General features: G+C 46.3%; 1 protein-coding gene across 1 annotated transcript in view; it reads right to left on the reverse strand.

Moving 5' to 3' along the window:
• Sv2c (synaptic vesicle glycoprotein 2c) overlaps positions 1-17,101 on the reverse strand; it is a 192,516-nt gene that overhangs the window by 20,675 nt on the left and 154,740 nt on the right. The window contains 8 exon segments of the mRNA NM_031593.2: positions 2,142-2,301; positions 2,757-2,960; positions 4,248-4,381; positions 7,991-8,155; positions 11,861-11,949; positions 12,688-12,798; positions 15,011-15,100; positions 15,585-15,718. Of these exon segments, the coding sequence (NP_113781.1) occupies positions 2,142-2,301; positions 2,757-2,960; positions 4,248-4,381; positions 7,991-8,155; positions 11,861-11,949; positions 12,688-12,798; positions 15,011-15,100; positions 15,585-15,718 (1,087 nt within the window).

Genomic DNA, 17,101 nt, shown 5'->3' on the forward strand with positions numbered 1-17,101 from the left:
TCCCTTCTCTTTACTTGGCGTTTCACCTTCCCAAATTCAGAACCGAGGCAGACCGAGCTTATTCAGAGGAAAGGCTCACCCAACCCTTGTGTTTTTCTTTTCTCCTTTTCAAAGCCCCTCCCCAGGAGGCTACTCATCCCTCATCCTCTTATGAGCTGTGTGACTAGGTGGTTTAATCTAAAATTCCATCAAACTCGCAATGTAAAGCAAATGGGAAGGAGGCTCTCACACCCTTGCTTTAACACAGAGGGCGTGGCTTAAATGTCCAATTTGGTGGGCCCAGGTTTCAGTGAGATGCTGATGAGGGAAAATGTGGTATTCTCCTGACACCTAGAGAGCAAGCACAGGGTGGATGGGTCCAGGGATGCTGTAGGCATCCTGTATGGTTCCCACTGCTGGAGCAAATGATGGGGAATTTACTAAGGGTGTGAATGAAAATGTTTGGTAAGAAGTATTTTAGGGCCTGGGGTTTTGGATGCTCTATAGGAAGTTAGGCATATGGGTACTAATACGGGTCCTTTATGCCAAGAAGTGCTGTGAAGATGTTCCTGAGGGATAAATGCATGAGTCTTCCCTATCCAGGATGTACCCAGGGGTGTAATACATCGACAAAATCAAATCACAAGATCAGTAACAAGTCAAGAGCTCAAATGTCTCAGTGAAGTCCTTTTTGGGGGGGCGGGATGGGAGCACCCTTTCTTTTCAAAGGCTACAGAGTATCCCAATGCAGAGAACTTCCATGGCAATAAAACATGGGACTTTGCATGAACATATGGCACAGGGCATATGTTTCAGCTCATGTCAGATGGCAAAGCAGGATTTTAATGCTTTGAATGTAATTATTCAGCTGCTGACGTCCCACCCTCGATGCCCAAGAGATCCGTGTCTTTTTGGGGGACTGTATGACTAACTATTCAAGCAGCAATCTTCTTCTTCTTCTTCTTCTTCTTCTTCTTCTTCTTCTTCTTCTTCTTCTTCTTCTTCTTCTTCTTCTTCTTCTTCTTCTTCTTCTTCTTCTTCTTCTTCCTCTTCTTCTTCTTCTTCTTCTTCTTCTTCTTCTTCTTCTTCTTCTTCTTCTTCTTCTTCTTCTTCTTCTTCTTCTTCTTCTTCTTCTTCTTCTTCCTCTTCTTCTTCTTCTTCTTCTTCTTCTTTTTCTTCTTCTTCTTCTTCTTCTTCTTCTTCTTCTTCTTCTTCTTCTTCTTCTTCTTCTTCTTCTTCTTCTTCTTCTTCTTTTTCTTCTTCTTCTTCTTCTTCTTCTTCTTCTTCTTCTTCTTCTTCTTCTTCTTCTTCCTCCTCCTCCTCCTCCTCCTCCTCCTCCTCCTCTTCTTCTTCTTCCTCTTCCTCTTCCTCTTCCTCTTCCTCTTCCTCTTCCTCTTCCTCTTCTTCTTCTTCTTCTTCTTCTTCTTCTTCTTCTTCTTCTTCTTCTTCTTCTTCTTCTTCTTCTTCTTCTTCAAAAGAAAGGGTATGTGCCCACACACATGAGCAAGTACAGATATGTCAGAGGTCAGAGGACAACTTGAGGTGTTGTTCTTCTCTTTCCACTTGCCCCGAGAATGTCTATTATTTGCTGCAGCTTGCCCAGGCTGGCTGGCCTGGGAGTTTCTGGGGATTCTCCTGTTTTTGCCCCTCCCACTAGGAGCAATGGGATTTCAGACCACTGCTACTGTGCTCAGATGTATGTGGGTTCTAGGTCTTCACACTTGGCATGGCAAGTGCTTTACCCATTGAGCCATCTCTCCAGCCTTCTTTGTATAAGTATCAATATGTTAGGCTTTCTTCTAACAGACTAGAAAGGTCAAGAGACACCTTCCAGAAACCTCTTTGTAGCTGCTAGTACAGGAACCTGCAAATGTAAGGTAATCATCGTAGGACTGAGAAGTGCTCAAAACGCAGGCTAGGCAGGCTATTAAATCCTAATTCACTGTGATATTTCAGCTCCCTGTTATTGTTAGCCAGCACGGTGGATCACAGATGTGATTAAATTTCTTCACTGCCCTAGGAACTCCTGTTAGGAACCTTTTGAAAAGATACAAGCCAACCCTACAAGTTCATAACCTAGATAGTTTGTGGATTTTCACTGCCTTGGGGGTGACAGCTGGCTTATTTCTGTAATGACATTTCTGTGGTCCCGTGTTGCCTACCTCCGGTCTGTGGGGTATAGTTCCACCGTGACTACATCAAGAGAGTTCCACGCTGAGATGGTCAGTCCGTTGTACAAGCACAGCATGCCTATCATCATGGATTCGCTGGTGCCAAACCACAGGAAGAAGCAGCTGATCCCCGAGAGCACCATGGAGCCACCTGCCATCAGAGGACAAAAGTTGGAGTGTTTCCTGTTATCTTGGCTGATCGAGGACCTTTGGGCCTCGGAGCTATCTCAAGAAGATAGTTCCATGGGAAAGTCACAGACTGGGCTTCATAGAACTAAGTCCAAGTGTGTCCAGCTGGTTGAAAGGCAGTCTACATGCCTTGGGAATGCAGCTAGGACAAATACACAATACACCTTACTTATCTACTTATGGGGAAGAATATATAGTAGTAACATAGAACTAGGTTTTCAGTGTGTAGAGCATGGATATTGCTCGCATGAATTTTAATTAGATACAATCTTCACTCTAGTTCAGTCTTAATGAAAGGCCTAAGGGGTGGGTTTCTTACAAACATGCGTTTCTAAGGGACAGGGACAAGGTAGGAGACTGGCTCTTTTCTCTAGATCACAGGGGCAGCAGCTCCTTTGCACAAACGTGAGCACACACCTAGCATCGTTAAGCGCCCGATCCTGTCCATCAGGAGAGCAGACACGATATTTCCTGGTAACACTGCCAATGTCCCGAGAAAGTTGACAAAGTAAATCCAGTAGGCACTGTAGTCGTCGTCAAAAGTAATCTGACATCCCGTCTTATTGTGAAGAAACGAGCAGTTTTGAAACTCGCTGTCTATGAATTTATAGGGCTCAAAATCTGTACAAAGAAAAAATGACAATGAGAAATCCATTAGGCTCTTATGAGATGCAAGTAACAGCTATGGAAGGGAACAGAGAGCCGCTGAGCCATGTCAGTTGGGAGTCGTGGTACTGCCAGTTCCTTTGAGGATCCCATGGCTAAAGCTGGAGTTGACTTGCCAGACATGGGTGTGTGTGTGTGTGTGTGTGTGTGTGTGTGTGTGTGTGTCACATTACAAAGCAGCAGTCTGTGTAGATAAATGAAGACAAAGCTGAAGTTACTGGTGTTCTTTCTATGCATTCTGCTGTTCTAACCCATCACATTCCTTGCTGGTCAGGAGTCACCCTCTGCTCCCTCAAAAGAGCTGTCCTCCTGGAGTCAAATGGATTGGAAGACAATGCTTGACCTCATTCTCATTGGAGTGGGGGCAGAACTGGCTCTTGACTGAGCACCAGAAAGGCAGGGCCACCAACAGGGCACACCTTCCTGCAGCAGTGCCAGGATGTGATTCTAGATAACTAGTGAGAATGGGAAAGCGCCAACACCGGTCACATACGCCAGGGCTCCGAGGTTGGCTGTTGGTTACTATGCCATGATTGTGACCAAATCACTTAACTTTTCTAATCCCAACAGTCAGGAGGCAGAGGCACACAGATCTCAATGAGTTTGAGGCCAGCCTGGTCTACAGAGTGAGTTCCAAGACAGCCAGGGGCACATAGAGAATCCCTGTCTTGAAAAACCAAAACCAAAATAAAAAAAGCCCAAACCAAACCAAATCAAACCAAAACTATTTCCCCAAAGCATCCATCCATCCATCCATCCATCCATCCATCCATCCATCCACCCACCCACCCACCCACCCACCTACCTACCTTTCTGTTGTCTTTCTTTCTTTCTTTCTTTCTTTCTTTCTTTCTTTCTTTCTTTCTTTCTTTCTTTCTTTCTTTCTTTCTTCCTTCCTTCCTTCCTTCCTTCCTCTCTCTCTCTCTCTCTCTCTCTCTCTCTCTCTCTCTCTCTCCCTCCCTCCCTCCCTCCCTCCCTCCCTTCCTTCCTTCCTTCCTTCCTTCCTTTCTTTCTATCTTTGAACTTCGGTGAGCTTCTATATTGAACCCAAGAAAGCAAAACAATACCAACTTGCTTTTGATTCCACCAATACAGGGAAATCATTCCTTCACACTTTAACCTCCCCTTGCCATGCAAACCTCTAGGCCCCCTGTCACATGAGTACGACATTTCTGCCCAGACAAAGCCCTCTGAAGGCTCCCTGCTCCCACTGAAGTATGGGTATCAGTACTGAGAACCTACCTGTGTTCTCAAAAAGGGTATCAATAAACGTGCAGTTCTTGAAGTAGGTGTTGACTGAGGTCACATCGTCAAAGGTGCAGGACTTAAACACTGAATCCTTGAAGGTTACCGATTTGAATTTGACTCCGAGGAACCTGTACAGCACACACACACACACACACACACACACACACACACACACACACACACAAGAATTGATGTCAATGATTTTCATCTACTTGAGTTCAAAGCTAAGTCTAATGGATTTTAGAGGCATGGCACCATGCTATAACCATCTTTAAGTTATAAAAGGCGTCTTGGGTTTGTAGCATTTTCTAGGTTCTCTAACCCCCCACCCCTTTGGCCTTGGATATACTAGTTTGGCTGGCTACACCATTGTTCAGTGTTACTTCTTGTCAGGAGAAGACAGACACGCAAGTTGTTTATTTGCAGGGCTGGCAAAGGGTCTCGAGAGCTAAGCATTCATTCCCCGTGGCTCTGAGCTGTTTCCCCATTATCTCTATCCTTCAGCCTCTTCACAGATTCTTCTTTTGGGGAAGTCTCTGAGGCTTGAAGATGTGTTAGCATCTGAACTTTATATTTTTACCCGTATTTACATGTTACAGTGGTGGAGATTGAACCCAGGGGCTTGCAATGTTAGACACGTGCTCTACTAGTCAGCTCCATCCCTAGTCCTCTGAGTTTTCCCACAGAAGTCTGCTCTAAGTTTAGAACCTTAGGTGGCAGAGCACGGGAGTTCTGACTCTTCATGGGAGGGTGACTGACAAGCAGGAGAAAAGGCACACTTGTCTCCAGGAGTCTTTTCCTTCTCATAGTCAAATCAAAACACAAAGCCTCTGCTGACTTTGGAAACACACAGAATGATGAAATGGGCTCAAATACATATTTAAGGCACTGCAATGGGGGATTCTGGGCCTCCTTGAGCCTAATGTCTTAAAGGAGCCCACGAGTCTTTGATACAGAAAGTGCAGACCACCAAGTCTTATTTCTTTAGTAGGAGGCGTTTTTGCCAAGGCTTTCTCAGAACATTCTGTGTACACACAGGAGGGACTCCCTACGTTATCTGTACAGTCTGCCTGGAAGGTATTCCCTGACAGGGTCTAGTCTCCACTGGGGAAAACTACACAGGGACGCTACCCCTGAAACTCGAAGGAGCATTTCACATTTCTCCGAAAGACAACCCCGCAACCTTTTTCCTATCATCTAAAATGTATAACAAATGTGAAAAATATGTTTGCAAGATTTCCCTAATACCAGCCAGCCAGCCAGCCAGCCAGCTAATCACCTACCCAACCAAGAAACCAACCAAGAAACCAACCAATCAACCACCTAACCAACCAACCAACCAAACAGTCAACCAACCAACCAACCAACCAACCCACCAACCCACCAACCAACCAACCAAACAAACAGCCAACCCACCAACCCACCAACCAACCAACCAAACAGCCAACCCACCAACCCACCAACCCACCAACCAACCAATCAAACAGCCAACCAACCAACCAACTAGCCAGCCAGCCAGCCAGCCAGCCAGCCAACCAACCAACCAACCAACCAACCAACGAAATAACCAACCAACCAACCAACCAACCAACCAACCAACCAACCAATCAACCAACCAGTCTCTCCCGCCCCCCCCCCCACTTCTCTGTATATGTATAAGTGTGTGTACAAGTTTGTATGTTTAGAGAGTGTGGCTATGGCATGCATGTAAAGGACATAGGAAAACCTTCAGTGTTGTTTTAACTCTTTCACCTTGTTTAGAATAAGGTCTCCTTGTTTTATTTACTGCACATAGCCCAGGCTAGCTAGCACATAGCCCAGGCTAGTTGGCTGTTGAGCTTCTGGTGATTCTTCTGTCTCCAATCCCATCTCTCCATAGGAGTGCTGGGACTACAGATGTGTGTGAACCGGGTCTGGCTTCTGTGTGGATTCATTAGGTTTTTATGGCAAGTATTTCATCCACTGAGTCATCTCTCCAGTCTGGTTTTGGTCTTTTCAGGCAGATTTTGGCTATGGAGCCATAGGCTAGCCTCAACCTCCCAAGTGCTGGGATTATAAGTACGTGACACCATGTCTAGCTTAAGGATTTTGAGGTAAAATTATTAATTATTACATCATTAATACATTGGACATTCATTAATAAACTGGACATCCAGTTTAGAATGCTGATGAATATTAATAAAATTATGACTGTTTCAGACACAAGCAATACTTAAAATTTTTCTCTTTTGCTGTTGTTTTTGCTGTCCTGAAACACGTTCACATCGTGTGGTTCACAGTCTGTGTGGTGCTGGCCTCAAGCTTGCTACCTCCTGACTCCCCATCCCAAGTGCTGGGGTACAGGCCAGCACCATTACACCCACTGTGTCTTAGAAGGTGCTAATGGAAAAACAGCACTTTAGCAAACAAATATTCATCCCACAATCACAGAATTTGATGCTCGAGGCCCTTTGAAATACAAGTGTATATTATCCTCTGTTCCAGCGGGAGGCGGGATGAGAGAGGCAGATGCTGTGTGGCCTGGGCTGCAATGAGGAATCTCCTCCTGGTGTCTTAATTCACCTAACATGATGGTCTCCATCCATTCATTTTCCACAGAGTGATATAATTTCTTCTTTTAATTTAATAAACTTTAATAATGAAACTGGGTGGTGGTAGCACACGCCTTTAATCCCAGCACTTGGGAGGCAGAGGCAGGCTCTGTGTTCAAGGCTGGTGTAGTCTACAGAGTGAATTTTGGAGAAACTCTATTTCAAAAAATCAAAACCAAACCAACCAACCAACTAAAAAGACCCCACGACCCCCAAAAAAGATGGAAAACATGCAAATAAATAACACACACACACACACACACACTCACACACACACACACACACACACGATGATTAGGCCTCTCATTAACTTGCTAATTACAATAATGACCCCCATATTGCCCTACTGGCAGGTATCCATTATTCGAGCCAGAAGCATTCCACAAACGTCTTTTTCATTTTCATAAACAGGTTTTTGCCTTGGGGAACTTTGATTACCTTTTGTCCCCATCACTTAAAAAGTTAGGACAATTTTCTTAGAATAATAAGCTATGGCGAATTCACATCGGTGAAGTTTTGCTCAGACGATGCATGAACGGACATGGTACCTGTTTATCCTTTTTTTTTTTTTTCTTGGAAAAGATGAAGTAGACCCAGCTCCCTGAGAGCCTGGCTCTCCTAAGTCTTGGAAGCAACCGGGCTCTGTGCTCCCTAATTGACAGGCTCCCTGACACACAGGAACTCTGGCTCTCAGTTTGCCTTGCACAGCGGAGACCTGAAACTTGGCCCTTTCAGAAGAGGAAGATTCCATTCAACCCTCCTGTCTCTCCCCTGAAACACGCAACTCTCTCCTCCTTCCTGCCTCCTTCCGTGGTCCCCTCTTCTCTTCCCTAACTTGCCCATCGCTCTTCGAGGGCCTCTAAGTTCTCCCCCTGGGCCAGTAGCTTAGTGCTCATGAGGAAACTCAGTTTCCGAAGTGGTTTTGCTGTTGTTTTGCTTAAATTTTAAGAGGCACATGACTTATTCTCTGCCAGCTTCTGAAGTGACTGACAAGTGTGTATCTTTAAGGTGAATTTTAAGTTATCCTCAAGTAACTGCTGATACAGTCGAAAACGTCTAGACCTTTAGGTGTCACTAGCTGTGCGCCACTGCGAAGGCCGTTTCTGTGACTCGCTAGCAAGCTCAGTTAGGTCAGAGTCTCTGCACCTGCCATTGTCATATTCCATTCCGGTGTGGACCTGGTTTTCCATGGTGAAGTTAATGCTAAAGTTTGCATATTTATCCTTCTGCACATTCCGAGTCAGCAGGGCGTACTCGTCAGACTGGAGGTGTTTAATGACATCTGGGAACCAAACGGACAGTCCATAGTACCTGCAGAAGCAAAGAAGCGCGTTCGTAACGGCACACACGAGGCCTCCCTTACGTGTTCAGAATGGCGGTGGCTCCTAGAAGCACTTCGAGGTATCGCCTTGAAACATTTGAACAAGTCATCACATGATATTTGGGATGCGAACCCCTCCCCTTGCAGAAACAAAGCAGAGGGGCAGCCAGAGCATCCAGGCGTGTGACTCCTGAAGCCCTTTGGGAAGAGACATGGATCCCACCTGTAGCTACACATAATGCTATGGTCTGAGTGTGTGCCCCTGTGATGGTATTGAACGAGGCCTTTGCACAGCGTGTATAGACCGAAACACACGGCATGCTGGCCCTGACGTCACTCATATCAACCTGGACTCCGCCGGGAAACCCTGTCTCCGAGGCTGATGGAACAGGGATCCAGGAGGGAAGAGGTCACAGGATGGACCCTTTACTAAAGTGGCATCTTTCTTATATCACTGTGGCATGGTTCGTCTGGGTAGGATCCATGTTTCCCAAAGGGGTTCAAGGCAGCAGAAAGGGACATTCAGGCCCCCTTTCTTCCCTCTTCCCTCCTCTCTTTCATTTCCCCACTTCTCCTCCCCTAGCCTTCTCTCCCTTACACCTGACTTTCATTCTGACACCAGGTCTTGTGTAACCCAGATGGCCTTGAATGTCTTATGTAGCTGAGTACTGCCTTGAACTTGTAATCTTTCTGCCCCCACTTTTACTGGTGGGATCAGAGGTAATGTGCCAATGTACTACTTTGGACAAAGTGAGCTGAATAAAACAGTATTAAAAATTAAATTTACGGGCTGGAGAGATGGCTCAGTGGTTAAGAGCACCCGACTACTCTTCCAGAGGTCCTGAGTTCAATTCCCAGCAACCACATGGTGGCTCACAACCATCTGTAAAGAGATCTGATGCCCTCTTCTGGTGTGTCTGAAAACATCTACAGTGTACTTATATATAATAAATGAATAAATCTTTAAAAAAAATTAAATTTACATAATCTTTTTTTTTTTGGTTCTTTTTTTCGGAGCTGGGGACCGAACCCAGGGCCTTGCGCTTCCTAGGCAAGCGCTCTACCACTGAGCTAAATCCCCAGCCCCTACATAATCTTTTTTTAATGGGCATAGCTACTGGAAATATCAAAGGAAATATGTGGTCAAAGTACATTTGCATCAGATAGTGTTATTCTAATGTAGTAGATTTCAGATTACACTCTCTGGATCCACATTCCTGACCCAGGACATGATAAATCTAGGGTGGAGTGCACAAGGGGATTGCTCTGTTGTACACTCCAGTTTTCCTCTAGTTTTTCCCCAGGGATACTCAGATGCCCAGGGAGGAAGTGGTTTGCCTGCAGTGTGGACTTGAGCCCCTTCACTGAGTCTCAATTAGTGATCGAGGGGGAGGGCCCCACCCATTGGGCGGTGCCATCCCTGGGCTGGTGGTCTTGGGTTCTATAAGGAAGCAGGCTGAGCAAGCCAGGGGAAGCAAGCCATAAGTAACATCCCTCCATGGCCTCTGCATCAGCTTCTGCTTCCTGACCTGCTTGAGTTCCAGTCCTGACTTCCTTTGGTGATGAACAGCAGTGTGGAAGTGTAAGCTGAATAAATCCTTTCCTCCCCAACTTGCTTCTTGGTCATGATGTTTGTGCAGGAATAGAAACCCTGACTAAGACAGAGCAAGCAGGGCTTCAAAACCAGTGTGCTGCTCTCTGGTTAGAGTCACAAGGGGAAGACTTGAAATTGAGGAGGAAAACACATTGTCTTGGGACGTCCGCCGTCAACGACGTAGAATTTTAGCTGCTGTTTTATCTGTTCGGCAAACGTTTGCTGAATGTCCTTTCAGCAGGCAGTGCTGAGATTCCAGGAAGGAAGAGGTAACACTTAAACACTAGTCATCGATGAGTATGTTTCCCTGATGGACACCGGGCACCGGCCACACCGAGGGCTACCTTTTTGTCTATCTTTGTCTTTTCTGAACCTAACTCTGTGCTGAGCTGATGAGAGGAACCCAACACTACTTATTTTCCTCACCATCTTTCTTCTAAAATTGTATATTTTAGAAGTTGGGAGAGATTGCTTAACATACCTCCCTCCTCCCGCCCCCGGAACTAGGAATGGAGCTCATGACCTCACACATGCTATGCCACTGAGCCTGCAATTCAAAACCTCGGAATAGCCTTAGAAATGGGGATAAAGTCACATGGTTAACCACAGCAGGAAGGATCTCTGCCCAAAGCTTTCCCCTTTCCCTTCCTCAGATCTTCCCAACACTGGAAAAGGGACCCGCTGACTCCTTTATGGATATTAGGAGATGAAAACTGCATGGTCAGCACTGGGCTCTCCCAGGCGCCCAGCTCCTTGTGACCTGACAGTGCAGGGTTACCACCTCATTGTCTTTCCTATATGGATTAGGTGACATGGTTTCACTCATACTCTGAAGTAGAGATATCATGTGTTGGTAAATAAAAACGTGGCTCACTCCCCACCCCCTCATTCTTAGAACAGACATATAGTAGTTTTATTCAGGTGAAAACTATTTACTGAGCTCCCTTTATGTATCCATAATATATGTACCCTATTCCTTCACAGTGCTTCCCGAGCAGGCCAAATTTTATAAAGTCTTGAAATTGTGGTTGTAAGTCTCATTCTTTTTTTTTAAAGAATTATTTATTTTATGTGCGTAAGTACACTGTCGCTGTCTTCAGACACACCAGAAGAGGGCACCAGACCCCATTACAGATGGTTGTGAGCCACAATGTGGCTGCTGGGAATTGAACTCAGGACCTCTGGAAGAGCAGTTACTGCTCTTAACCGCTGAGCTATCTCTCCAGCCCCAAGAAAGTTTTTAATAACTGCATGCTCTCTCCAGCCCTCTATTTTTAGTCTTTATACTGAATTTAAGAAGACTGCTGGGGAGCTGCAGAGGTCGCTCAGAGGTTACTAGCCCTCAACGTTGCCCCTGTGATGAGCTGGCATTCTGCAAACATCTATAACTCCAGATCCTGGGAATGCAGTGGTCTTCTCTGTATCTGCAACACGTATGGCTACAGATATGCAAATAAATAAAATAAATCTTAAAAACACAAAGAAACTGCCTACAAGGAATCATAAAGGTGAGGAGGGAACAGGGAGTGTGGAATGGGGGACCAGTGGTTTTCAAAAAGGAAGGAAAGAAGGAAGGAAGGAGGAAACATCGGAAGGAGGGAGAGGAAAAGGAGACAAGGGGAGAGCTAACTCGGGGAAGAGGTGAAGGCATGAGGGACTGAGAGCAGCTGCATGGGACACTGTTGCTGCTGGAGGGTGCTACAAAGAGAGGAGGGGAAGGGGAGGAGAGAAGGAGGAGAGGAGGGGAAGGGCATTGCTCTCCAGCACAGGGAAAAGCAGACAGGAGACAGGTTAGTCACTCAGGGCTTTATGTGACTTCCCAAATGCCAAACGAGTTTCCCAGCGAGAGCAATAGAAGGGGTTAGTTTATTAGTTATAAATGCCATAACTGTCAGCCAGTGTGAGCTGCAAAAGAAAAATCTACTTCCCAGCAAACTATAAAAGAGCTGAGCCCTCACGGGTCTGAAGTCTAGCAAGCTAGCAGAATTGAGTCATGATTTTTGCTTTTTAAAGAAAGCAAGTTTCAAAAAAGACAGAGAAGAGACTGGGAGCTACAATGTGACAGTTGATTTTGTCCACCGAGAATTCAAACATCACTTACCCAAAGGACAGGGTGAACCAAACAATCGTAAGCTTTATGGTGTTTTCCCTGACCGGGTAGTTGAAGCATCTCATAAAAGTCAACCAAATCTGTAAAAATCAGATGGTTAGATTCCTTATCCTCCCCAGGCCTTCCCACCAAATTATAAAAAGCCGAGTTCTTATGTAGCTGAATTAATTTCAACAAAAATATAAAATCTTAAAATCAATACAGAAGCAAAGGCTAGAGTTTTCCTTCCTCCCTTCCTTTCTCCTCTCCTCCTCCTCCTCCTCCTCCTCCTCCTCCTCCTCCTCCTCCTCCTCCTCCTCCTCCTTCTATCTCTCTCTTTCCCTCTCTCTCTCTTCGTGCAGTACTAGTCACTGAACCTGGGACCTCACGTGTGCTAGACAAAGTGTTCCACCATACTGTTTTGTTTTGTTTTGCTTTGTTTTGTTTTGTTTTGTTTTGAGACAGGTTCTCTCTAAGCCACCTAATCTGGCCTTGAACTTTCAATCCTCCTGCCTCAGCCTCCTGGGTACCTGGAATTACAGGTCTTTCCCACCAAGCTTGCCCAGGAACATTCACTTTCCAGCTTTCTGGAAGCCAATAGATACCAAGACAGATTTTCATTACCCTATCTCCTGACATGACACCTTCCTTCCTCGAGGTGGAGCACATCTGCTAGCTCTGAGCCCAAAGGGGTCCCGTTTCCTGGTCCTAGTGCAAGAGACAAGTGTCCTAGATCAAAGGACAAGTCCTCCTCGTTGGAAAGGCATAGTCAGTTCCTCTTTGACCACCCCCAAATGTCAGATGTTGGCATACAGGCTGTTAAGACAACACATACTTACTCCGTACAGTTCTGTGCGGATCCGAACAAAACACCTCCGGTACCAGGTTCCTGTGTCGCTCTCAATCTCAATCAGCTCATCTATTTGCTTGGGAGTCTTGATTTTATTTACCTGTGGGCAGCAGCAGAGTGCAGAGTGCTCAGCCTCACGTTCAGGCAAGTTATTTTAAACCCAACTCTTAACGGAAAATGGTATCTGGTAAGAATTCTTCATACACGTGAGAACACTGGCCGAGATCTACACACATAGAGGCCATCTAAAGGAACTGACTATGACTTAGTGAGGGGGATGCCACAGAGAAGGGGAAGGGGAGCAAGCGGTATGAGACGCCAAGAGACAAATGCCTCCTGTTGTTTCATTACTGTAAAGGCCCACGCCAGCAGATCAAATACCCGAGAGAGACGAGCTTCTACATTTATGGTTACTTTACTTGGATATTATTTGGGGGTGGGGGCATCTAATTATTTGACTAATGTGGCTTTTTAAATGTTGACTCTCATCTGCAGAGTGTCACCATGACCCGTTCTTCCTTTGCCCGCAGGCAAGCCAGTGGCTGCCCAGTGACACCCATAGTTGGCTGCAGTGGAAGATGTTTCTTTTGAGAATCATCAACCCCGACTCTTCAGTCATACAAGGGAGACGGTGAAGGTTCAGTGTGATAAGGTACACCTGTGGCTTGAGGTAGGTTCGTGGAGCAGACTTTCAATACTGGGAAAGAATGATGTGGATGGGGAGGGAGTGAAAGGGGAAAGAAAGGGGGTGGAGAGCTCACTTTTCCCTGTTTGGGGATAAAGAGAACATGGTGTGTATGGGCTGAATGGGCATATTGTTAGAGGCTGGGTCTCTTGGCGTTTTTCAAATTGTGCTAGGTAGGCAGTGTCTCCTTTTGACTCTATGAACAAAGTATCTTTACTTAACCAAAAACCACTTCTGAATTAAATATGAGTTTTCAAATAAAGTAATTTGAGAACTTCTTTTTCTTGGTTGTTTTGTTGAGAGGGTGTCTTACTCTGTTGGCCAGGCCAATCTTAAATTTGAGATCCTATTGTCTCAGGCTCTCAAGCGCTGGGCTTACAACGGTGTATAAGCAATGCCCACTTCCTATTTTTCATTCTTAAAAACAAGAACAAACAAACAAACAAAATCATCCGGCATTGAACTTTTGAGAGCTTTCACCTCCCCAGTGATCAATATTTGTTCTTCATAATTCATTGGTTCTCCTGTGAGATGTAAGCATCAAGCATCATAGTCTTCAAGCAACACAAAGAAGTGAGAGCACGCCCATGTCAGGGAAACTACATCCACAGCGTCCATCTTGACTAAGGCCTCCGGGACTGCAGGATTTGGTCAGAGACTGTCAGAGAAGGATGCTACTTGCCATGTGTGGGAACTGTGGAGGAATCTGGGGAAGGGAAGGAGGGAAGGAGATGTAGGAGGGAACACAGTGTACGGGGCAATGGGGAAGCATTTAGCCTTCTTGAAGATGAGCTCCAAGATGCAGGAAGTAGATGAGGCCGGCCAAAGAGAATACACAGGGTTTAAAGAGAAGCCAGCTGAGGACTGGGGAGACGGCTCAGCAGTAAGTCTGCTTGCTGTTCTAAATTGTGGGGGCCTGAGTTTGAACCCCTGGCACTTATGAAAAACATTGGGTCTAGACAGTGTTGTGGTAGCTGAAGAAGAGACCCCCTCCTCTCAACTGGACTCTATCAGTACAGTGATATTCCAATTATTTTGTAGATAAGAAGCCGGGCCTTGGTCTTGTGGCTCAGGCCCCGAAGCAGGCACATAGTGGAACCGAGTTTTACCCAAGAGACCCCATGTTACCCTGAATTTCATGGTAAAGCAGCATGTGCAAGCAAGTTTCAGCTGAGGCAGGGGAGTGGCCTGACAGAGCAGAGACCCAAGTCTTCTCCCATAATAGTACAACGAGAATCTATTGGTGATCCCTACCACCAAGACCTCTGGTACTGAGCCAGGAAGAATAAATTTGAGATTAAACTGTTGTCTTTCTGTTAAACTCTGTCTCTCAGGTTAGTCTTATTTAGCCAACCACAGAGGCTTGGAGTTTTAGATAGGTGTGGGTAGGTTGGTAGTCTCTGGGCTAAACAAAACTCCCTGCCCATTTGTGTAAATAAAGTTTTATTAGAACACAGCCAAGGCTCATGGTTTAGACATTCTCTAAGGCTGCTTGCTTTTGCACAGCAAAGACAGAGCTAAGTAGCTGTGACAGAGGCTCTGTGGCTGGCAAGGTTTTAAAAGTCTGCCTCCTTACAGAAAACTTTCTGAACTCCGGCCTCAAGGTTTCTCTGAGGAGCAGACTCACCGTGAAGACCTTCTCTGGCTGGCCCCGGGCTCTCATGTTGGTATCATGAATTAGCTTCAGAATCATCCAGGCTTCATCATGTTTTCCTACCTGAGAAATACAGAGGCAGTCAGAGGCTAGGGCATTTATAGCCCTAGCTTTCCGGTCACTGCTAAGTTTTCAGCGCACACGGTAGGTAACCGTGCAGATGCGTTTAGCTACTCCATTCATCACTGAAGCACACAGGCTGCGGGTACCGCTATATAGCAGCAGGTCAAAGAAGGCACCTTCAACTAGGAATATATCTGTGGACAATAACGCTTTACTTATTAAACAGTGAACAAAATCCCTTCACTCAGTGAAAACTATTTGCTTAGGGAAGAGTCTGAGCGGTTTTAACTGCGAGACAGTTTTTGCACCACCCCTTTGCTTAAAGCCTGTCTCCGTGATACCAACCCCCCCCCCCCCCACAACCTCCCTCTCCGGCAAACTTCCGTGGTGGGAAGGGAGAAGGCGCCTCCCAAAGAGGCGGACGTGCTGTCCTGGGATCAGCAAGGAAGCCTTTCTAGTGTGCTTCTGTAACAACAGGCAGTACCTCCAGCAAGAACCGAGGGCTTTCGGGCATGAAGGTGAGGGCCACCACCGAGGAGACGCACGGGAGGGCACAGACGATGACGAAGACGCGCCAGCTGTGGAACTGGTAGGCTGAGCCCATGCTGAAGCTCCACCCTGGAAAAGGACAGAGGAGTGAGGAGAGTTCCGGTACCCTGTAGCTGGACCAGTCGCGGTGTGGTGGGACCCCTCAGCGATTCCTCAGTTAAGCCTTACGTCCATAGAAAGTTCAGTGGATCTGTAAGTAGTTTAAGACCTCTCCCCCGTCACCACGGGCAGTGTTGAGGACAAAGGTGCCCCAAATCAAAAGGATCGGGATCTAAACAGGGGGTACACGTGGGGTTCCCGCCACCACGCGGGGTGCCTTCCCTTCACTCCTACAGATCACGGTCCACTCTTTCCCATCTGCCTGTCAGGAAATGGCCCACAGTGAACTTCATCATCCAGTTTCCAACCAGCTGTGGGGTGAGACTCAGACAGGTCTTTTTTAAAAATGTAGTTCAGGCTGGCCTTGAACTCATAATCTTTCTGCTTCCTCCTCCTCCTCCTCACTGCTGTGATTTACTACATCTATTACCACACCTGCTTCCCAACTAGGTTTGAGTAGGACACAATTTCCTTCCCTTCCTTCTCCTTTCCTTGGACAGGTGGAGGAGTGGTGTGGCCCTGGATTGCTTTTAGCTCCTGACCTCTTTCTGCCTCCCAGTTCTTCACAGCCAGCCCTCCCACCATTGGCCTCTTAGGCTCAGGGACACCAGTGTGTTCTTGCCTGTCTTACTGATTTCTTTTTGCAGTTCCTATGACACTGTAAACTGTCCTTCCATCAGAGCATCTTTAAATGGCTGTCTGTGTGGAAAGCTGACTTTACAGTGTCCTTATGAGAAACAAGGACTTGTATCTCTGCTTACAGGCATCATGAGGAATAGGCAAGGTGAACCCCAACTTCTAAGGAGACGTTATAAAAATGGAAGTTTTGTTACGCTATTATAATAAGAACAGTCTCGGTGGGATGCAGACAGAATCCCTTTGGGAACTGGCATTTGCATGAATGTGAAATGAAAGGACAAGTAGGCCAGCTTTCCAAAGGGAGAACGAGGCACGTCCAACCTGACTGAAGCCAGGGCTGGATCCATGGAGGGACCTGTGAACTGTGTGAGGCAGAATGCTAGCTATCGGCAAAGCTTAGTGATTAGAAGGCCTCTGTGAACAAAGGTGAGGTAGTCTGTGTCTCCTCCCTAGGGCCACTGTACATTTGTCCTTGGTCGGACTCCTGGAAGCCTCTGGAAGTAACATAATTCCACAAGCTGAGGTCACAAAGTCATTACGGCCAGGATTCAAGCTGGAGTTGCACACCAGCACCCAGGCTTGTGACAGCTTGCCCACTGTGCTGTCAGCAAGTGGTGTCAACACCAGTGGCATGCCACGCTAATCTTGCATTAGTTTTGCTCTGAAAATGTAATATGTGGAGACTATGTGGGTTGCTACGTTAATTACGTGATT

Source organism: Rattus norvegicus, chromosome 2, assembly GCF_021556685.1.
Source record: "Rattus norvegicus strain SHRSP/BbbUtx chromosome 2, alternate assembly SHRSP_T2T, whole genome shotgun sequence".
Taxonomy (NCBI): domain Eukaryota; kingdom Metazoa; phylum Chordata; class Mammalia; order Rodentia; family Muridae; genus Rattus; species Rattus norvegicus.